At 43.1% G+C, this 23,685-nt stretch overlaps 2 protein-coding genes across 9 annotated transcripts in view; one reads left to right on the forward strand and one right to left on the reverse strand.

Annotated features, from left to right (window-relative positions):
* The window catches only part of Fur1 (Furin 1), a 125,628-nt gene that overhangs the window by 5,524 nt on the left and 96,419 nt on the right, over positions 1-23,685 (reverse strand). For 5 of the 8 annotated variants that reach the window (NM_170654.2, NM_206571.2, NM_170656.2 and 2 more), the window contains 6 exons: positions 4,917-5,162; positions 4,618-4,746; positions 3,680-4,554; positions 3,443-3,616; positions 3,270-3,388; positions 1,195-1,361 (listed from right to left, as the gene is read on the reverse strand). In NM_170654.2, coding sequence (NP_733102.1) covers positions 1,195-1,361; positions 3,270-3,388; positions 3,443-3,616; positions 3,680-4,554; positions 4,618-4,746; positions 4,917-5,162 — 1,710 coding nt within the window. Of the gene's footprint in view, positions 1-342; positions 652-717; positions 914-1,194; positions 1,362-1,993; positions 3,125-3,269; positions 3,389-3,442; positions 3,617-3,679; positions 4,555-4,617; positions 4,747-4,916; positions 5,163-23,685 lie in introns of those variants that run through there. The other 3 variants (NM_001276025.1, NM_080146.3, NM_001276024.1) reach the window with 2 other exon arrangements.
* ND-49L (NADH dehydrogenase (ubiquinone) 49 kDa subunit-like) lies at positions 5,331-7,080 on the forward strand. Its single transcript, NM_143135.2, has 2 exons — positions 5,331-5,546; positions 5,597-7,080. The coding sequence occupies exons 1-2, from the start codon at positions 5,354-5,356 to the stop codon at positions 6,973-6,975; spliced, it is 1,572 nt and encodes a 523-aa protein (NP_651392.2). The 5' UTR covers positions 5,331-5,353; the 3' UTR covers positions 6,976-7,080.

The raw sequence follows: 23,685 nt of genomic DNA on the forward strand, positions 1-23,685 counted from the left end.
CGCCTTTATTACCGCACATCCCTTGCTGCCCGACCAGTGGCAGCGGAAAGCAGCAACGCTTTTAAAGCACAATAGGTGCCAAAAGGTTAAAAATTGCTGCCTGCCCGGGGCAAAAGTGCACTTGAATAAAGCCCGGGCTGCCATGGGCTGGCCAAACGTAGGCAAAGTTTAGAAAAATGCTGATTTCGCACACGGAGAAAAATGGCAGACCAATGATACCTACAGAATATACATATTTTGCACTACCATCGAAATGAATGTCGTGCGTTCTTAGTCAAATACAACTTGTTCAGCTGTAGTTAAAGGTATTTTATTTTCTAATAATTGCTGGTGATAGTTTTTCGCTGTGCCCACCGATGTCCTGGTGTCCCTGACAGAGGCACTGCCTCTTGGCCCATCGCCAAAAACGAGGCTTAAAAACGGCTGCCAAAAGTGGAATTAAGATGCTGGCGGATGGTGACTTGGTTAGGGAGGTGAACGTGGCTGGAGGCAGGAGTGCAGCAAACAGGCCCAAAGATAGCTGCTGACAGTGTATGCCTAAGTATTTGCAAATTTATGAGCGCTATTGGGCGAGTACTTTGCATACTTTGGCTTCTGTGCATTGGCGCGTGCTGGGGAACTTGGTACATTAACAACAAAAGGCATGCTGGGCTGGGGGTAAAAAAAAATCAAAATAAACAAGCTGCAACTTGAGCAAACTCGAGAGAAATAGGCTACCTGCCAAAGGAACAGAGTTCTGCACGGCAGCACAGTTTGCAAGCCACTGCGACTGTCCAATTGTCCCGCCTGAATGACTGACTAAGGGGTTTAATCAAGCTAGCCACATGCAAGCACGCAGCATTATGCCGCGATTCTGATACGGGTTGTGCTCACTACCTATCTCCTCGCTCCCAGACAAAGCATCTACAAGGCACTGCAAGACCAAGAAATAAACAGAACACGAAGGGCAACGTGGCGTATGAATACAGTAAAGGTTCGCAAGGCTGGACTAAAGCCTATATGCATTCTATACTTTTAGTTAAATGTATTAATAAGCAATATATTAAAATAGAAAACAAGCCTAGATTTATCGGCAATCTCTTGCCTTTCTACAATATATCTTCTAGTACGCAAGCATTCACTGTATTCAAAATCTATGTAGCTATTCATGCACGTGGGGGATTTTCACAGGTAAACAATAAATGCGAAACTTACCTGCTGCATATTCCTCCACTGGCCGGTGGAATCGTACTCGACGTCATTGTGGGCCATATCGTTGCCGTACAGATTGAACTGGTTCGACTGGCTGGGATTGGCCACGTCATCGGGTTGGGCGGGCGTTTCGGTGCCGTAGAATATCATATCCCATTGTGTGATTTGTGCTGCAACGCAGAGTAGAGAAATCAAATGCTTTTAGTTATTGCTGACTAGCCGAGGGCTCAATAATCCAAATAAAATCGAAACATCTATACAAAATCAACAGCGAACGACAAACGCAAAATGTTATAAAATGTATGATATATTGCAGATTGCAGGCGGGCAAACAAGTCAAGTGAAGGGCCAATAAATCTACCATATGAACGAAATACGTACTATATGTACATGTACATGGCGCAGATCAAGTGCCGAAAGCTAATCGCAACTTTCATCACAATTCGACAAAAAGGATAAAAATGAAAAATTGCTCCACTGACAGCAGCCATGGCAACGTCAGCTCAATGGCCAACAAACCGAAAAAAAAAACATTTTAAAGTTGCACTTGGATTGATGAAAGTAACAAGAAAGTGCCACTCAGTGGCTGTCAAACTTTCATTGACGGCCACGGGTCGAAAATCATAAAATAGAAAGCAAAATATGGATACTTTCGACACAGAAAACGATCATGACGAAATCTACTAAACAAGTACAAATTGATACTAATAAATGATAAGGTGGCTCAGTGAAAATACTACAAATAATGCTTTTGTACGAAACTAAAAAGCAAAATATGTGGTTCCAAAAATTGGTTGGCTACCATTTGGTCCGTTGACCTCCTTTCGTTGGTCTTTCCGTGCCTCGTAATCCGGAGTCGCGTGTACCTCCTCCATTTCCACCTCCACCTGAGCGGGGGCCATCACTCCGGCCGCGGCCATCAGCAGTTGCTGTTTCTTTAGAATCTTCTGATCGGGCAGGAAGCTACTACCGCCGGCGGGTAAAATGGGCAAAATGGAGAGGGTAGCCATCGTTTGCGAGGGCGGCGGCACCGATGGTGACTTCTTCGTATTGCCCTGGCGACTATTTCCCCCATTGGTGGGCTTAAACAGATCCACCTCGAATTGTTTTCCCTGCTTGGCCTGCTTGGGTTTTCCTTTGGGAGAACTGTTTTCATAGGGTTCTAGTTCGGGAAAAATTGCCTGGATCTTCTCGTAGCGCTCGAATAGCTTGGGTATCCGTGAATTCGACGAGGTGGTGGTACTCTCCTTCACCTGCTTGGCTGCTTTGATGGATCCGTTGCCGGAATTCGTCGTGATCTCACCCACCACTTTGCGACTCTTCTCGTCATAGGATTTCTCGCCGGAGTTGGCCTTGGGTCTCTGTGTCTGCACTCCATTCCTGTCCTGCTTATTGTTCTTTTGCTGCTGTTGCTGCGAGATGCGGTAGTACTTATTCTTGCTGGTGCTTGTCTGAATGATGGTGCTCTGAGTGGTTTGCTCCTTGCGGTTACCACTCGATCCGCCTGATTTTCCCTTGTTACCATTATTGCTCTTGTTTCCCTTGTTGTTGGTCTTCTCCTTGCTGTTATTGTTAGACTTTCCATTGGCTTTGCCCAAAATCACACCGTAGGTGGCCGAAATCTGTTGGTAACCCTGTTTGGGTGGTGCGGAATTCAGCAGCGGATTGTTTGTCACATAGCTGGATTTATTGGGTGGAGGCACTTTGCCCAGGGGCAACTTGGAACCGCCAGAGGGTGAGCTACCAAAGTTATTGGGTGGAATGCGGGGATACTGGGGTGAATAGGCTTGATGCAGATTGCTGGTGGTGCTGCTGCTATTCGGGGTGGTTGCCTCCGAACCACTTGGCTTGGGCACCGAGATCGGATCGTTGGGACCGATGCTCTGAGTGGTGCCATAAAAGATCAGCGACCATTCCCTGAGCAGAGCATGGCCTACAAGCCGGTGGGTAAATGGGTGGGTTCATGGGGTGTTTAGTGGGTGAGATCCACAAAAGCGCAGCATGTTAAACGGTACAGGTTTAAAGCATCGATCTGACGGCACAATGTTTGGTATCTTGGAAAAAGTTCTTAGACTTACCCATATAGCGACCCTCGTTGTGGATCTCCAGCTGCCAGTTTCCTTGCGGCGACTCTCCCCAGGTGTGCACAGACATGAAGGGCCATTGATTGAATCCGGAACGAGAGTTGTCATGTATCCTGTTGATGGAGGGAATTAGCAGGAGTTCGGTGGTTACCATCTGCCCCACTTACCTAGGCGTTAGGAGCGTGACACTGGTGTTTGCGGGAGACCTCAAAAAGAGCTGAATGTCTCCTCGTCTCTGCGACGTTAGCGTAATCTTGGCCTGGACGTGCTCCAGGTAATTGACCGATCGACAGTGATTAACCGTCAGTTGCAGGGTGATATGGGTACGAGGTGGAATGACCCTGGAAAGTAGAGAATTTAAGTGAGTACCACAACGAAGGGGTAAATCTATTTGCTTCTCCTACTTGTCGACATGGGGAGCGTTAATCTCGCACCGCTGCTGCTCCGGCACCGCCTTCCAGTTGCGGGCCACGCGCACCATCTCGGCGGCGTCCATCAATCCGTAGCCAAAGGAGTGGCTCACCCGCCGCCCCACCCCATTGCGTGACCAGCTGGGGTCCTTAAGGTTCGCCGGCTTGGCGGTGCGCACAACAATGTGCTGCAGATCGCGCCAGGTGAGATTCTGGTTGGACTGCAGCACCAGGGCGGCTATGCCAGCGGCGAGCGGGGCCGACGCCGAGGTGCCCGTGTGGGAGACAGTGCACGAGTGGTGCAGGTCCGTGGTGACCACCTGCTTCTCGCCCTGCCCGCCGCTGCTGTAGGTGGTGGCCAGCGTGGAGCTGCACTTCTCCGAGTACCAGGGCACATGGCCCTCCTCCGTGGCACTGGAGATGGACAGCGTCCAGATGGAGTTCGTGTAGCCGTCGCAGTTGCAGTTATCCTGCTCCCGCCCACCATTGCCCGATGCCCATATGAAGATGCTGCCCTTGCCGCCGCGACCCTTAGTTGTGCCCTCGATAAAGGCGCGCGATGCCAGTTCGCCGGGTCCGTCCACCGTCTTGCCATCGTCATCGGGTCCCCAGGAGGCACTGTATATGTCAATGTGCTGCGGATTCAGCGACAGCGACCGTGCCTCAACCGCATCCGTGACGTCTCCGTCCAGCATCCTGACTCCGCCCACACTGGCGCCGTAGGCAATACCCACCGCGCAGAACGAATTGTTGGCGGTGGCTGCCACCTCGCCGGCACAGCGAGTTCCATGGCGGTTCGAGTCCGTCATATCGTAATGCGGCATCGGATCGTCGTCGTGGCTATTCACATCGTACGAGGCTTTGGGATCCTGTTTAGGTTATCATATGCTAATTTAGTATGGGTTTTATGATAAACGAATGTCACTACTTACGTAGTTATCCTGTATGTCCGGATGATCGGATTCCAGGCCATCATCCAGAATTGTCACCACCACGCCCTTGCCGGTTATGCCCATCTTCCAGGCGGGTATCACATTCATGTCCAGGCCACCACCACGATTCTGAGAATAAGGTTACGTTATAACAATTTGTAGGTATAAAAAATATTTGTTTAAATATTATATCCCAATACCTATGGTTGTGTTCTTGAAACATCAAAACATTGAAATAATCATTTTGCTTTCTAAGAATGGTAAATGGAATGGAATGCTTTGCATTTTCGATAACTTACCAGATACCACATCTGCGGCCACTTGGAGTCGTTAAAGGACATGGCGTCCACCATCGACATGGCTCGCGAGGAGGTCCTTGAGGGTCGCATGCGGATAAAGTCCCGTTTGGATCGCGACTTGGCCCGCTGCTGCTTCGCCCAGTGGACGCGATCGTCGTCATCCAGGCGAGTCTGGTGATGCGTGGCGGGGGAGAGCGACCGCTTCGAGACCTTGTGATGTGCGAAGTGGTAGTGATCATCGAAGATCTGCAAGGAATGATGGTTCAATGGATTAATAGGCAGTTTACAAAATAACATATAAATCTAAAAATAAACTGGAGATAGTAGTCGTTGCTCTTAACATCTTAGTAAGCTAAGGGTAGAAACATTTGTTTACATTTTTAATTTTCCAAAGAAGTTAGTATAGAACTAATATTTTTTTTAATACTCCGGTAATCATGTCTGGCGGAACGCAAGGGATTCGCAAGCTGGCGGATAAGCTATTCACACCCAACGAAATTAGACGTTTCCAGGCATACAAGAACCGCCTCAGTGAAAAGTATTTGACCGTGGAGGGCTTAAAGTCCACCTTCAAGAGACCGGATTTGGGAAAACTATTCAACCGTCGCGTGTTTTCATCAAACAAAGAAGGTAAGATCCCTCAAACACTGGTAAATTTATTGTAAGGAGCTTTTTTTAAGATTGCCCCGAAGAGCCAAAAGTTAAGGAATGTGACCCCAGCTGGGATGAGCTGTATCCTCCAGGCCCGCCATACGAGCCCTATGACACACACTACTGGTATCCAGATCCCGAGTTCATGAATAAACAACAGTATATAGTTTGGTATCCCGAAGGTGACGAGTGGAAAAAGCGTCCCAATTTTAAGGGAAAACAGATTCCACCCGTTGATCGTACATTTCGCACCAAGCTCATAAACTTTGGACCCGCGCATCCGGCGGCACACGGAGTACTCCGCATGATCCTCGAGCTGGATAATGAAACGGTGCTGAATGCCGATCCGCACATTGGGCTACTGCATCGCGGAACCGAGAAACTGATCGAGTACAAGACGTACACTCAAGCACTGCCCTATTTCGATCGTCTGGACTATGTGTCCTGCATGGCCAATGAGTTGGCCTACTGCTTGGCGGTGGAGAAGTTGCTGAATGTGGAGGTTCCACGCCGGGCCAAGTACATACGCACCATGTTTTCGGAGATAATGAGGCTGACGAATCACACGATGGCCATTGGTTCGTCGGTACTGGACTGTGGAGCTATAACTCCACTCTTTTGGCTGTTCGAGGAACGTGAGAAGTTGTATGAGTTTTCGGAACGCGCTTCGGGAGCTCGTCTCCATGCCGCCTACATTCGACCGGGGGGCGTGGCCAGTGATATACCTCTAGGGTTTCTCCACGATTTGTATCAGTTTATCAATCAATTCAACGAACGATTGGACGAAGTGGAGGACGTAGTGACCGATAATCGCATCTGGCGTATGCGTAATATTGGCATTGGAGTCATATCCGCACACGATGCCTTAAACTATGGATGCACTGGACCCGTTCTGAGGGCCACCGGCGTAAAGTGGGATTTGCGTAAGCAACAGCCATACGATGCCTATGACGAGATGGATTTTGACGTGGTTGTGGGATCGAATGGAGACTGCTACGATCGCTACTTGGTGCGCATGCGAGAAATGCGCGAGTCGGTGAATATCATCAAGCAATGCATCGACGCCATGCCACCGGGTGAGATCAAGGTGGATGATCTGAAGATCTGCCCTCCGCAACGAAGCAAGATGAAGGAGGGCATGGAGGATCTGATCCATCATTTCAAGCACTTCTCGCAAGGATTCCGGGTGCCTCCGGGACAGACGTACTGTGCCGTTGAATCGCCCAAGGGTGAATTCGGAGCATTCCTCATCTCCGATGGTTCATCGCGTCCCTATCGCTGCAAGATTCGTCCAGCTTCCTATGCTCATCTAGCCCTCATGGCCAAAATGGCACCCGCACACCTGCTGGCCGATGTTGTGGCCATTATTGGATCGCTGGACATCGTTTTTGGTGAAATCGACCGTTAGTCAGGGTTTGGTAATTTCAATTACATTTATTATAAACCCCATTTTGTGTATGAACGTCAAATGCCCAAAACCTAAATAAAACGGAAGCCTATTTATGCAGCATGTAATTTAAATAGCACTCGGAGAAAGTATCGAATTTATAGACAAATTTTTTTGGCCAATAAATTTGAAACCTTTATTCTAATAAATATAATTACACATAAAATATAAATCATTAATTAATTATTGAAAAATTCCCACTGATTTATCTTTAGAGAAAACAATTTATTTTCGGAAAGTGTACAATTTTAGAGCACACACACAATTTCTGTCCAGAGCATGAGTGTAATTAAAATGGGCTTTTATTATTTTTGAAATTTGTTCAAAATTGTTCTGATTTAGTGACGCATGACATAAGCTGTTGCGTCCCTTTCCCACGCTATCTGCCACCTCTCTCTCTCTCGGCTCCTGTGTAAGTGAGATAAAATAGTAGCAGGGATTTTGCCGCAGTTTTAAGAGCTGTGTGTGTATGTGTGTGCTTCGTTGTTAATTGAATTTCATTGTGCTAAATTCTTTGGCAAATTGCAATTCAAAGGCTGCACACGAAGCTGACTGTGAGTCAAACTATTTTGCAATTACAATTACAATTAGTTGTGCAGAAGCGTTGACAGAATTAGTTATGGCAACTACTGGGCCATAAAGTTCGGCCACATTGTTTTGACCAGCCAAAGGAACTCGACCAATTTGGGAGGTGAATGTGATACATTCCCGAAGCCATTCTTGTCGCCTAACTGAGCTTTGGGCAGGCACATATGACATAGCTGTGTGAAGAAGTATTGGTACTAATTGAAAGCGAACTCCTAGGAACCTACATCCACCCAAAACTTACTCTTGCATCATTAAGGGCCATGCCAAAACCAGCACAAAGTTTGGTACCTCGGGTAAGCGCTTAAAAGTATGCAACACAATTTATTTAGGCCCACAGCAGGATGTCGCTGTCGATTTGGCAAACAGCGGAAGTGGCATTCTCCTTCCGGTTGCCACTTTCTCATCCTTCACCACCTTGCAAACACGTTCGACATTTCATTTTCGTTGGGATATAAGGTCTGAACAAGTTGTACGACTTAAAACATGTATTAAAAACCTTTTTATATTTAATGCCAGATATAAAATTGATGTACTTAATAAAATAGGAGTAAAAGTCATATCGATAAATTTGGCCAGTTTACTTTGAAATTGCCAAGCTTTAAACTACATAGAAACAGCAGGAAGGATGTTTGCCAGAATTTCCCCATGTTTTCCACTGTGTTTGTTGAAAAATTGGAGCTGTTGAATGGCACAGGATGATAGGCGAGGCATACATATGAGCCGACAGCAGCAGACGGAAACCCCAAGCCCCAACTAGTGCCCACCCTTAACCCCCAACTACTTCCCACCCTTAACCCCCTTTTGGCACGGCTGGGCGACTACTAAAATTTTAATTGCTGCTACTCTCTGCGTACGTGTCGCCCAGCGCTCAAAGCTCGTTTAGTTTTTATGTCCGACGAGTGGTGCCACGCCCCCAGCTCGCGCGCCCACTATCAAGTTTATTAATTTATGCAGCACACACACATTCGCACACATATGTACACTTGGATTTGTTTACTTGCTGCCTGCTCTTGTGCATATGCAATTTTGTCTAACATTTTAATTGAGTTGGGTGGAAAAGTTAAGTTAATACCTCGCACACGCTCACAAACACGCAGTCTACTGGGTATCTAATTTTTTGCACAAAAAAAGGATATACTTATATATAGGATCAGTTTTTTGAGTGCTCCGAGGGCTAGAATGGCAATTTGCTTAGTTTTAATTGTTTTGATGCGGTTTCAATTAAAAGTGACTTATGGAAGTCAAGCTGCCTACGCTTCAATCATGGTCTCTGGGCAGGATATTACTTTCATTAGCCATAAATAAAAATCATATTAAGCAAATGAGGATACTGGATACGTTCGTGAGTTTGCGAATGATAAAATGGATTTGAATAAAGAAGTAAACACAAATACATTTATTTTAGTAAATCACATTGGCCAAGTTAAGCGATCTGAACCGCAAGAAACTAATTTTCTAGTGGATTGTCTGCAACAACACAGCAGACGATGACACAGAAAAGGCAATAAAACCATGACAAACATGGCCAGCAACAAATCGTTTAGAGGCAAAGAGGGATATGTTAAGCTGTGAATAATGCCCACTCCATGGCAGCTTTTAAAAATGTCAACAATTTAATTAATCAACTCGCTCGCTAGTGCAGGCCACCTCGGGGAACTCCCTGATAAATGGCTGTTTCGAGCGAGGAAAAAAGCGAGCTTAGGAGGACCAAGGATATTGGCTTAGCCATTGGCAGCAATGTGAGTTGAGTGTGGTTTTAAATTAATACATACACTGAGAAAAAGTTTACGGTAAGGTGGAAATCAATAAATAATATTATATAAAGATTCGACCACGGTTTTTTCCTCACTGAACTTAAAGAGCACAATAACCGCAATGTGTTCAAATGGTTAATTTTCCGGCGTCGCCAGTGAAGGCCTGGGGTCATCGATGGAATGCCAGAATCGCGAGCAGGAAGTGAAACAGGACCTGCACCTAGTGACAGCCAGACAGGAAGCAGCCCTGTATAAATATGTGCCCCGTTTCATTAGCTACTAATTAATTTAGCTCGCACACAAGCACTCACCGCCAACAAACCACCCAGCCCACCAATCCAACGCCCCATCGCGTCAAGAAGGAAATGCAGTTTGGATTTTCAATTAAGTGGGCGGGCCAAGGAAGTCGGAAGTGTGCAAGCTGGGGATGTGCGATTTCACCGCTTGCAAGCTGGAAAATATTACACAGTGTTAAAAGCGATGACAGGTGCAGGGTACGGAGCCCCAAGCTCATGGGCTGAGCTCCAAACTACGAGAGCTGTAAACTGTCACACAGGAGCTGTGAAAGATGTCAAAAGCAGCGAGAGTAGGCTGTTGTCGGTGGTTGGGTGTTGATGGGTGTGGGGTGTTGGTGGGGACAGAAGAGCTCCCTGCAGGGGATCCTCTTCCGAAAAGGTTAAACATCATTCCCAGAAAAAATGGCGACTTAACCATTTTGTTGTGGGCTTTTTTTTTCAACACGATGCATATAGTATGTGCACTCATTGTCCATTACGTGAATCTCCTTGCACGTCCTCAGCATGTGTTATTAAAAGGAAAATTTAATAAGTAATATTAAAAAAAGTGGAGTTGGAAAAATACAGGTAATCAAAGTGGGGCACCTTTTGTGATTGAACTTGTTAAAGTTTGTTTGAAGTTTGAACTGTTTAACAATTCAACAATAGATTTTAACAGCAATATTTGGCCCAGAAAAGTGGTTATAACAAATAGAATCGTTTTTTAGCCCTTTTATGTTCTTGAGTGTATACCTGGTTTTCGGCACAAAACACTATCGTCTGAAATCCCACAACCATGTCGAGTTGTTTGCCAATCATTTGGGCACCAACGTTCCCATTTGCATATGTACATTGGATACCTGGCTGGCTTTTGTTTTCCTCATCAGCACAACGATGCCATAAAAACGTATATGTTTTTCCGGGTGGCGGCTGTAAGTTTTCCTTGCCAGGCCAGCCTTTTGTTAAAATATTTATAGAAAATGGCGACAATTTGCAACAAACAATTGCGGGTCAGGCTTCACGCACTTTACAAGCCATGTTTATGGGTTTTATTTTTTTTTTTTTTGCCTCTCGGCGTATTTGCGAAACCATTTTATCCATAGGTCAAACCTCATTATGATCTTCCATGCATTAAGACTGAAATGGGCAGTAGCTACGGGCTATACTTATGGGTGGATAAACAAAAAGTCGAATCTACTCCCACGCCTCGCATATGCCAGCTTTCCACAAGGTAATACCCCAAGGGCTGGCCAAGGAAAATCTACCCCAGTTCGGCAATCTCTTGGTCCCCGAAAATACATAATTGTTTCCATGGGAGAGATTGTTACTACTATATACTATGACATGGTTTCCCTCACTGGTTTTTTCTCTTATTTTTGCACTTCCAATCAGGTGGGCCAGCCAACCCTTCGGATTGCCGAAACTGTCCCCTGTGGGTAGCTAAATGTAAGATACAAAACCGAAAATGGCCGTCAGGGTAGAAAAGGAAAAAATTGAATAAATCAGGAGATCAGCTGTTGTAAATTCCTGGCATGAATTGCCCTCACAATTTCTCGGTTTTTATGGCAATTGGGGGAGCAATACATATCTTTTCGCAAATCTGTATCTTACGGGGGTTGATCCAGGAGACTTACCCTTTGTAGAATCTTCGAGCATAGCCTCAAACTACAGATGTCTTAATGGAAATGGCAGAATATTCGATTGCAAATGATGAGACAGTTTTGGGTTTCAAAATCGTACTCAAGTGTCAATGGCAATGTAAAATACCCTTCATATCAAATATATTTCGTGTATTTATAATTTGTATATAATTTGTTTCGTGTAATTTATAGTAATTAGGTAATATAACATTTATTGTTGAATTATGTGCATTGTGCACTTTAAGTGTTAGCATTGCATACAAAATGCAATTTATTTGATTAATCATATCCATGATTAACGATTCAGTTGCGTACGAAACCTTTCTCAAATTAATGCGGCGATTTAATTGTATGCATTTTCATAGGTAAGCCTCGTACCTCGATTTATTGTTTCGAAATTAATTGAAAATATAAAAATCATTTTGGTTTTAAATTATGCGGCATAGCCTGGCTGCGGAATATTAATGACATTGCCAGAACAGCACCCAGTGGTGAAAAGTGTGTTTTATTTTAATTGATGCCCATTCAGTAGTCTCCAATGGGATCGAATCACTTTGCTATTTACCGCTTGCGCAGGTGAAAAATAATATTCAAATTGAATTGACAACAACCAGGCATTACTATTCATTGCAGCTGTTAAATGCTGAAAGGTGGATTAAATCGTTCATCGCAGCCCTTAAATTCGATTTCCCAACCGATGTCCAATAAAAGACGCATCTCTCCAGATGGATGGCCACCGAGGGGCCACTTCGCTTGAAAAGTTGTTGAACAAAACACGAGGGCCAGCTCAGCTGGCAGTCCTGTAAACAAACGACATCCTTTCGGTGATTTTTTTTTTATCCCAAAAATGTTTTTTCGTTATATATGGCAGTGCGGAATTTGACGAATCACTTCCAAGGCCGCTGCACTGATCCGAAAAAGAGTTTCAGTTTTAAAGCGGATTCCTTGTTTGGCGAAGAAGCAAGGACAAATAAAATGCCTCCCCATTTGCATTGGCGGAAGGGGGAGCGACGTGAGCTGGCTGTTTAATAAAAAAAAGAGGGGGGGGGGCCTTTGGTCATTCGCAGTCTTGGATAAACCTGCATGTCCTTTGGCAAACAGTCGGCGCACAGCAAACGAAATTTATTGGCTTTCGGAGGAGAGTAAAGAGGGACACGTTTCTTTTGCGCCTCTTTTTGGGTCGTGCTTCTGACCAAAAATGGTAAAAAAAGAATATATTATAATTACAATCTGTTACTTTATTACTTGGTCTACAGAAAAGGCACCAATTACAACATTTTTTTGAAAGATTCAGCGATTGAAATCCACTTAATGAATGTGTATGCTCAGGCTGCTGAGCTGTGCACGTAAATTGTGAAATTGTCGAGTCGTTCGAACCAAAAAACCACAAATCATAATTCCAGCACTTGGATTAGGGAACCAGACTAAAGCCCATTGAAAGGGTATAGTGCACCACCGGCTTCTTTCAGTTTAGAGATTTCATTTTTGAGACTCAGCAGTGGCTCATTAACCGCACTCGGATTCCATTCACAGCTCCATCAAGATATCTGCTTCTGTTGTTCGAATGGAGTCGAGGCAGTGCGCCCCAAATGCAATCGGGGAATTTCCAAATATTTTTGCATTTCAAGTGGCAGCATCAGCATTTGTGGCACAAGGCAGTTGTATGCAGATGAGCGAATGGATTAAGGGTAGTTGGTTGGGAAAATAAAGGGGGAAAATGGATGTAGTTGCATTGCATCGCATCGCATCGCCCTTTGTTGAAAATTGATTGCACTTGTTGTCTGGGCGGAACTTCGCCGGCCATCGACTGATGATGGTCCCATTTGCTTAAGTAATGATGCCACTTGCCACTGCTGCTTTATTTTCGAGTCCCGAATCGGAGGAACTCCAATGCCGAGCATTTAGGAAGCTGCCCCCTTAATCCTTTGGTGCCCGTATCCTTGCGCAGCCTTTTAGTTTTGTAATGAAATGCGAAATTTGTTGCCGTTTGCCGTACGGCGACATCGAGTTCTTTTGTCTCTTTGGTAAATCAAATTGATTCGTTAGGTTGGCAATCTGTCGCTTGTTAGGCCAAATTGATTGAAATTAGGTTTCGGCTCCTCCTCCTGGATGCCGATTCCATGGGGTTTTTGTCGTGAATTCGTAGCCTGGTAATTGGTTTCGCATCGCTTTCTCCTGCAGTTTGCTCTCATTAAAGGCGCTCAAAAGGAACGCAATCTATACCCCTGACTGCACCACAAAACGGAGCTATGCAATATGGGAAACATATTCGAGAAATGCTCAAAATACCTCAAAAGCTCGTTCACATGACTTCTGGGCTCTTTGGTGGTAAATTTACAGGAGGAATCGATGTAGATGTGAGCTATTATTGCGCCTTGAAGCCAGAAATGCCTGACAATGAACGAGGCACACCAAAAGTGTTCAAATGAAAAAAAAACAGGAGTGCAGAATAAATAACTCGAATGCCAGTTGAGAAATTTACCATATAATTCCCACAAGAAAAATGGTATCTCTTACTTGCATTGAGATGCGTCGAACTTTGTACGGAGTTATAAGAAAGTTCTTATGAACTAAGAATGCATTGTGGGATAAGTTATTATTATTTTAATGTTCTACTCACTTGTACTCGCCTATTATATTTCCCATTCCTTTTTTTTTTTGGTTTTTCTTGGATTTTCCCCGCTTCCGACTTAAACTATTTCCGTAGCCGCCTTCGATGGGGCCGTGACACAAATTGACTTCGACAGCAGGAAAAACAACATCAGGTGCGCAAAATAGGGGAAAAAAGTGGGTGGTGGGGCAGAAATTCCGGGTGGCGAATATACGTACGTATATGTATTGCCCACACACACCGGCGCAATAACAATAATCATAAATACACAATGCGGAGTGGGTTGGCTGGGATGCCAGCACGTGTCAATGCAGGTCATAGGTCCCCCATATTTATATGGCATAACGCATGTTCAGATCTGAGGTATCCACTCGACTCCCCCACTCGGCACTTTGGTCTGAGTGGGCTTTTGGCTCTGATGTTTTCTCAACTTCAATTGCCAGCCCATGGGAATTTTGTGCTTTCTGCGCGTTTCTACGATGGCTATTGGGGTTTTAAGGGGTTTTTCGGGGGCCAAGAGGGATGATAAGTTTTGCTCTTGAGAGCCCGCCAAGTGGTCCAAAACGAGAGTACAAAGCAATTTGTTTTAGTCATAAGTACAAGAACTTAATTAATTTTTTAACAAATTTTCTGAGCGGAAAGTTTTTAGCCTACTTTGCAAATATAACACTATCTTTATATCTCCTTTTGCTTAAAAAACTATTTCTTGAAAATCAATTCACACTTCACCGAACTTTCCAATTTTTTTTTTTTTTTGTTGGCCCGTAATTTTAAAACGCTTAAGAGCCAAAAGAACAAAGAAAAGAGTTCGCCAAGTTCGCGTTCTTTTCTTTTTTCAGCTTGTTTCAGTGAAAGGGTAGAGCTCGTCAGAAGTTAAATTACTTTAAACTTATGCATGGCAAAGAATGTAATTGTTAGTGAAGGAAAAGCCAAAAACTTTGCCAACAAAGGAACAATTAATGATGGGCGAAATGGGGATGCGGATGCGGATGCAGATCGAAAGAAAATATGCTGCACAGCGTTAAAGAGTTTTGTAGTCGTAGAAAATGAAAATGCTTGATTCAATCTCGTGTCATGATTGAAAAACTTTTTTCTGCCAGAAATCGCAAGTAACTGCGTAACAAATTTCAGCAATTGCACTCCCCTTTTATTCGCCACCGAGTCTGTGGCATATTGCAAAATCATCGGTGGCACACCCCGGGTACCATAAAATGAAACCATCAAAGTGCAAATGCGAAACAAATTGCAAATTGGCAGCTGGGAGATGAAAATGAATGGACGGAGGCTGGGGGGTACTATTATTATTGAAATGCATTAATCAAAATTTGTTGAGGTGCTTCGCATCTTTGTTTCAGTTTTTATATTTCGGGGTAGTTTCTTCCGTGGTGGAACTGTTGCCAATAATGCAACGCCAAGGCAAAATGTTGAAAATTGTTTTTGTTTTCTATTTTCTTCTTTTTTGTACCGCGGTGGTGAGGTATGGATATCAGTTTTCTCTGCAGGGGTGGCCTTCTTCTAATGGTGAAATGCGAGCCAGTGAAAATGTTTACTTTTCCCTTATGAACCCATTGGGGAACCATAATTTTGTCTATTTTATGCTTTTAAGGGAATATGAGAGTACTTATGGAGTGAGACATCACAATTTATAGGTAAAATACAATGCACGGCTTATCCAGATACGTTACTTATTAGACACTAATTAAATTTTGGCTAAACAAAGACTACCCCCACTATCGTAATCCTGCAGGATGTCATTTGTTCCTCGTTCTTTAAAACAAGAGTAAAAATCAGATACTGATGCAACAAAAGAAAGGTTTAGGTTTATGTAAGTGGGTAAGTCACACTCTGTCCAGAGCCGATAACAGAAATTAAGGCTTTATAGACACATTGCATACGGTATAGGTGAGCATTACACTGAAACAAAATCATAAAGGTGTACAAAAACTTAAAAATACATTTTACCACATACCAAGTACAATATGAAGAGAGGATTTAATACGGGAATAAAGCACAAAAGTACTTTCTAAATATTTGGAATAAATATAGTAAATATTTCTTTTAAGTGCAAATAATACCCTTCATTGAAAGTATTTTACATTCTTATCTCTTCTATCGTCTAGACGAAAATCTGCCTCGAAAATAACACAGTTCAAATAAACGGAAATTAAACTGAGCTAAAAGCAAACTTTTTGAATAGCTGAGAATGCGGAAAAAATAGGCGAATATGAAAGATGAGCAAAGTTTTCCGGTATCAAGCCGTAAATTTATGTTTGCGTAAATAAGCACAGACGCGGCGCAGCAATGTGGAAAACTTAGGAAAGAGAGGGCTTCAAATGGCTGGAAAATAGATAGACCAAGTGAGTATGGTAAGTCTGTGCGAAGAGGGGCGAATTTAATGAAGCAAAAATCGAGCGAAGCTGCCACACAAGCACTTAAAACATCGCAGTCTCTTCGAGTTAACGGCTTTCGGTTTCGGCGGTTACTCTCTATACAAACTCCTCAGCCAACCGCCCACTTCATGGGCCCAGCTCCCCAGTGTTTTGCCCTCGATCCAGCAGCCCTAGTTGGAAAACTAAAACACAAGTAAAGCTGCATAAGGTGAACAGGAAAGTGCAGGGGTGAACTGTCAAGTCAAGTGCCAAAAAAGTGAGTAAGCTCGGATGGGATTCCGACCCCTTTCTACCAACTGCATCAACAATTTGTTGCATAGTTAGAGGCGATGCGTTGGCAGTCTAAACAATCAGTGAAAGTTGTGCGTGTGTTGGGTGAAAAGTGGAAAAACCAGATGGGGGTGAAAACAGGAGGAAAAATGCAGGCGTTGGGTGCACGGACTTGTGTTCGTTGCTTCAATTTCATAGCACTTCACTTCACTCCATTCCATCGGAGGCAACAAAAACTGTAAATAAATCCCCACAAGCAGTGTTGCAGTTAGGTGAATTCAACATGTGTGTGTATGTGTGTGTTAACAAGGATTTCAATTTGCTAGATGGCAGTTAATAGCCTGAAGACGCGCGCTTGAAAACTTCCAGTTTGAAGTGTTTGGTAAACACGGCACGCAAGTGTTAAACAGTTAAAATCTTAAATCATTAAATAGCCAATTGCATAATTGGGTTCATTTTCAGTTAAGATTAAAGTTTTTCATTTTAAATTCATTGCCCGCATTTCTCGCAACACCAAATTATCGCTCATTTTATCACTCTGGCATTCACGATTGTCAGTCACTCATATGGATAAACGCGTTTTGCCAGCCCCCAAGGCAAATGCTTTTGATTCAGCCTTCCACATTTCCATCATATCGCCTCACCTGAGCGAATGACGCTGCTGCTTGGCAGGTGTGAAATACGTGCGTTGTTTAATTCAAAACCGAAAAGTTCCATTCGCGAAGAAAATGCAATGCGCAACATTTTAACATAGTTTATGGGGCACACACACACACACACATGGAATGGCAACACACACATTCTCAAGTGCATGTGCATGTGTAGAGTGAGTGTTGCATATTTTGTGGCGCTTGAAAACATTTTTTTATGGCAATTTGCCAGGCGAACGAAGCCCGAGGAAACACAACAGAACCGAAATACCCTCAACGTACACATAAACGCATTGTTGCGGTAAAACAAGGCGGCAAGAAAGTACACAGAGAAAAAAGCACAAGTAAAAAAAATGTGTTGTTACTGAAATTCATTAAACAGGCTGTTTCGATGTTAGGTTCATAGTCATAAAACATTAAATTTCTTTCAGTGCAAAGGCTGAATAAGGAGCACACACACTAATACCTGGTCGAGCTAGCTTCTCTGGTTGCTTTCGCCTTGAACGCATTTTTCACACATGTTAAGTGCATCTCCGCCCCTCTGTGGATGCATCTGTGCCCTGCCCCGTACCAGCCCCTCTGTTGTTCAATAACTAGCTTGCAACATGGTGTCCAGTTTTCATCTCATTTCCGCCTGTCCTCTACCACTCCCCTGTCCCCCTTCTCTCTCAGCAGCTTCCTTTGTCAGCCATAAAAACGCCCGAAAATGTTGCATACTTTCTGGGGAGCTCCTGTGTGCTGCCTCAAGTGTTTGCCACAGTTTCATGCGCTTTTTACGACACTTTGTACCTCCTGCCAACGCATGCCCAACTTGCGCCTTTCAAAGGCATAATTTGACAGCAAATTGTTCAGTTTATAGCCAGGCACTAAATATTCTTTCAACTTTCGGTTGTGAAAGAGCAGAAATGGGCTCCATGCAAAATATATTTCGCATACAATGTGCCAGCAGCCTTCTCAACACATCCCCCTAAATTCATCTAGCTGGCTGCAAAAAACTTGGATATTTCCACAACGTTTTGTTTCCAAACTTGGCTTGAAATAATGCAACAAAGTTGGGCCAGGATTAGCAGGAGCAATGCACCCACCGGATGTAATGGCCAAATGAGTTTTAGGTTTTTGTTTTTTTTTTTTAGCTGCCTCTTATCAGACACACAAGCAGCATAAAAAATGTCTTAATTCGCACAAAATTTCACTGGACCTAAGCGGATTGTCCGACCAACTGACTTGGAAAAAGTGAGTAGCCAGCGAATGCCATAAAGTTATTAGATGCTCCTACTTAGTAATTAGTTTCTCATACGTGGCTGCGTTTCAGTGGTCAGGATAATTGCGGTTAAGCGACTGACACCAGCTGTTGGAAAATTAAGTTGACTTATGAAACTTGAATACCTTTTTGCACATTTTTATGTGGCGACGAAATTGCGGAATTACAAAACTACAAATCCCAATTAAAAGCTGTAATTTAATGTGACATCAAACATGTCATTGGCCATGCAACGAAATTCTACAATATTTTGCCATTAACTGAAAACAAAGTGTTAAGTGCACAAACATTTCCTTTAACTACGGTAGTTCTTAATTCCGAGTGCGGTATTAAATGTAACAGAAACAAAGCCAATTCTAGCACCACCTAGATATCTCTAATTCCATTTAAGACCGTGTATATGTATGAATCTCATATTCCTGGCAAAAATCAGCAAATTGCAGTGGTCTACTTGGCTCATCTTGCGCATTCCATTTGGCCATGCAGCTGGGTGTAGCAACTCAAAAGCCCAAAAGGACTTTCAGGTAATTTGAACTAACACAACAGGCCAGTGGGGTTTGCTGGTGCAGTGATGGTGGTGGTGGATGGGGGGTGGGGGCCGGTCGAGGGTCTGTCTCTGTGTCTGGGGATAAGGATGTATCCTCACTGCCCCCACACTCCTCGTCCCACGCAGGATATGCTCTGAGTGGGTCAGAGCTACCAAAGCCGTCATATTCCATTTGGTTAACCAAAAGTTACGTGCTTCGGTTTATTTCCTTTTGTTTGCTCGGCTTTCTTTTTTTTCCTGTTGGGCTTTTTTACTTTTTTCCCCCAACCACTCACACTTGTATTTTTGCTGTTTCGCTCGTCCTGCTCCGACTGACTTTTGGCCATGAAACCATTTTGGCCCGACGCCTGACGCCTGCAACGCATTATTTGCCTTGAATTAGCACTCGTCCTGCCGAACTCTCTTCTCGTCCTGGCTCAATCGCCTCCCCCAACTGCCCCCTCTCTCTATTTAATGCTCGCCGGCTCTCGGACGTGTCATATAAATTAGCAACAATGAAGAAATTGCACAATTTACGAGTCCCACGGGTCAAGAGTGCGTGTGAGGGCGAGACAAAGTATTTTAACATTCTTTGTGGATTGCGTTTTTAAAAATGTCTGCTGGGTATTAAACAAAGAGGAGCAAAGACTTTAGAATGGGAACTATGCACTTGAAAAAATTGACAATTCTAACATTATTAAATATCCTAACATGATTTTTCCTTTACACAAATGAAGTATTTTTTTTACATATTTTTCGAGACTTTTCTTGTAGTGTACGACGACCATATCCAAGTGCGTGTTGGCCCTGCGGCTTTTGCTCGTTATTGCCCGTTAAGGTTCACCGAATTGAGCCGCCAAAAGCGGCGGAATGTGAGAGCGGGAAAATGTCTGCGAATTTTTCCCTCCCCCTGGACTGTATATTAATTGAAAGTCGCTTTTCAGCAGCGGTTTTAACAATCCTGCTGCCTCTTTTCTGTTCCGGTCTGTGGGGTATTTTTTCAGCGGATATTTTTTGGGGGAGGGGGGTCTGGTTGAATTCATGGTGTATTCGATGAAAGGCAAACATATCAAGCGGAATTGTGTGGCTAGCTTTGGCTGGTATTATAAGTGGATGAAGACCGCTCTCAAAAGAACAAATATTGTTTTGTTTCTGCGTCAATGTTGTATCAAGTCGAATCTTTGCATTGTTCGAAGATAACAAAGATAAAAAAATATTTTTGAGTTCAGTTCAATTTTTATTCTGACAGTTTTATCTGCGAACATGCTTTTAATTGAACTGTCAGTATAATATTTTCCATAAAAATACTAATTAGGCAGGTACACTTGTGATTTTTCTGAATTTCCACCTGATGCTAATTAAGTAACTCAACTGTCCAACATTTACCGCCTTGCCTAGCCAACTTCTAACTATGCGACTAGCTAGAACTTTCACAGACTCTTCCTTTTTACTACATAAATTTCCATTAGCGATGCCTTCACTTTCCCCAAAGTCAGCCAAACTGAAGGGACGCAAAAATAAAATAAGGGTTTATTACGCTTACATTTTATGAACACAACTGGGTACCCAGAAAATGGAAGGACACTTGACTACGCACATATAAGAAAATATATATACTATATACTCGCTCACAAATCTAATTAGTCAAACCTTACTGTAAGCGGCCCATGAAGCGTTAATCGTCCTGAAGTGGTAATAAAAAATAGAAGACGACACAAAGGACCAACTTTGTCAATTGGCTTTGTCGCTGAGCAAGGGAATGGGATAGATTTTTACGATCTACCTATGGCACTAAAATCCTAGGGAAATGTGTTGCACGAAGGCCCATTAAGTATACCACACGTTGTGCCGCAGGAAAAAATACAATTTAATTAATTTTGTTACTCTGTTGTGTTTGGTGAAATTCCCAGAATTAAATTTGGACAGGAAACGGAAGTAACCGAAAAAATGTTAATTGGATTTCCGCTTTCTGCTTCGCGTTGCTACTACGCTCTCATTATTAATTATGCTCTGCATGTGTTGGCTTACGAAGAAAAAGCCATGTGAGAGGGGGGGGGGAGGCATTCACACAAAAATGGTTTGCCCGAATTTTAATATCTCTGGTTATTTATTTTGGGTCGGCCCGCAGTTTCCGTTTTTATGTTTTTCCAAAATTATTTTTTCTTGCAAAATGAAATATTTGAACGATAAGAATTTCCGCATTCTGTTGCCTCTGCTCTTTTATTTATTTGTTTCCGGTTGACGGGTTTGAAATGAAAGTACAAAGTAGCCTTTGGTAGCTCTTTAATTAGTTATAAACTTACAGCAGCCCCATGATGCCCAGGAGATATCGTTTCGAGTTTGGTCATCAAACTTGTCGCATATGTAATTCTATTAGAGCTCCCAAAAAAAGGTCAACTCGAGGGCAGAAACACGACGAGACCCAAAACCCAAAAGCACAAAAAAAAAAATATGGCGAAACTGTAACATAATTCAATTTATTTAACAAATTGACTGCCACAGCCTGGCCAACTCAAGGATCCCACGAGAGAGCGAGAGAGTCCTTCAGCGTTCTGGCGTGTGTGTGAAACATATGCAAATTGAGAAATCGCTTAGGCAAGCATGTGTGGGTGGTAGTCTGAATGTGTGCGAGTGCCAAAAACTGGCTTCCAAATAATTGCTGTGTAGAACAAGAGGTTTGTTGAAGGGGAAGGTGCTCCCATGTTAGAGTGTATAAATCATATGGCGAAAATTTATGTGGCAGCCAAGTTGGTTGAGCAACTTCGGATGAATTTCGCCAAGTATTTCAAAAATGTGAAAATGAAATTTCTTTCTTTTTTTTTTTTTTGCATATCTTAGAAAAAATGCACACGCAGCTTAAAGAGTTTCCAAGAATCAAAAAACGTGCTTTCATGTATTTAACAAATTTAAGATACCTAGTTAAGAAGAGATTGAAAGTTGCTCTGTTGTTTGTTTTAGAGCAGATTTAAAATGTTCTACAAAGTTTTAAAATGCTGGTTGAAGTTTAATGTTGATTGCAGTGATTAAAAACATGAATCTGAATAAGAAGCAAAATCGAAGCAGTCTACAAATCACTTAACTGACTTCCTTCTCTGTCAACAATTGCCCTTTCTTTTGTTTAACAAAAGCGCCATAAAAGTAGGCATGAAAAAAGCCAGAAGCAACAATGAAAGGCCAACTGTATCGGTGTCCAAAACTTTCTCTGTCTGTGTGGCTATGTGCGTCTGTCTGTGTGCTGAATTATTTATGTCCGCACGACAACAACAATCGTCGTAACAATAACAAAAGCTAACGCAGCGGGAACAAGAAAATGGCCAGCAACAATATGGCCAAAGGGGAGAAAAAAGGTTAAATCGTAGAGCGTGCACTGAGACAAAAACCAAGAGGACGAAAGCAGGAGTCACGCACACACCGACAGATCGTTACACACACACACACTCACGCGGGCACAGAGCAACAAACTCCTAACCGTAAAGGACACATGGCGCATTGGAGTCAAACAAAAGGCAGTTAGTTTTTGGCTTTTCGCAGCCAGAAAGTGTTTTTCCCTTAAACATGTAGCTAAAGGGTAAAATAAAGTATTTTCGGCAATGTTTTAAAAAAAAAATTGAAAAAATTTTTAATATAATTTAATTATATAATTTCGTACCTAGCCTAAGGTACTTTGCAATATTTCAAATACAAACTGCAGGCAATATATACAACTACATGTCTTCACAAATAGTACGTATACCACGCGTTGCCTGTTAAATAGCTGAAACATATATTAATTTTATTATCAAAATGTGTGCCCTAAGGTATCAACAAGTTCTTAGCTTAGTTTTTCCCTCTCGTGTTCCTCGTTTTACTGTAGCTTTTACCCCTTTTTTCCAGCTGTTGGAAAACGTTTGCCGTCGTCATTGTCGTCGCCACGCTGTCTGGTCTTTGGACCTTTGTGTTGTGTTCTTGTATTTTTTCGACTGACTTATAAATTATGAAGCAAGTTTTGTGGGGTTTGGGCTGTGAGCTGTGTTTCCGACTACATAATTGCAAAGTGGAAGCGACAGTGTGGGCAGAGAAAGCAAAAAGAGGAAGTTTCATGTGGGAGCTGCAAAAGTTGAACACATAATGCGTAGCTGGGGAATCCACGCACCACAACACTTTGAGTGGCAAATGAGTTAAGAGAGTCTAGACACGGGCTCAGATGATGAAGTCTGGCAGACAGATGATGATTGAATGGAAAATATATAGTTGTCCGTTTCTTACGTGTTTAAGAACTTAAATTCTTTCGATTAGCTTTCGAGCTTACCTAAAATGAGAAGAGGTAAAGAGACTATGAATTAGTGATTTGATTTAAAAGAATTATTGGATATTTTAGGGATTGCTTAAATTATGCACTATGTCAAAATCAATACTTAAGCTAAATAGATATGTAGATTGTTGCCCCAATAAAGGGTTAATATCAATCGAAATGAAGTCGATGGCCAATCCTGCATTATCCTAAGTGCTTTGTGTATCTACACAAACGGCACAAGACAATCCGAATCAGGATCAATTGCATGTCCATCCCAGCAGTCGAACAAGTGGGGTAAGTGAGCCAACAATGAACCGATTCCGGTACCGAGTCGTCCTTCCAATATGCCCAATGCAGCTCTCTGCTGTTCTGCTGCCTCTGGCTGCCCCCAACGATGTTTATCGTTAAATTCAATTTGCAATTTATAAGATTT

The sequence above is a fragment of the Drosophila melanogaster genome, chromosome 3R (genome assembly GCF_000001215.4).
Source record: "Drosophila melanogaster chromosome 3R".
Lineage (NCBI taxonomy): Eukaryota > Metazoa > Arthropoda > Insecta > Diptera > Drosophilidae > Drosophila > Drosophila melanogaster.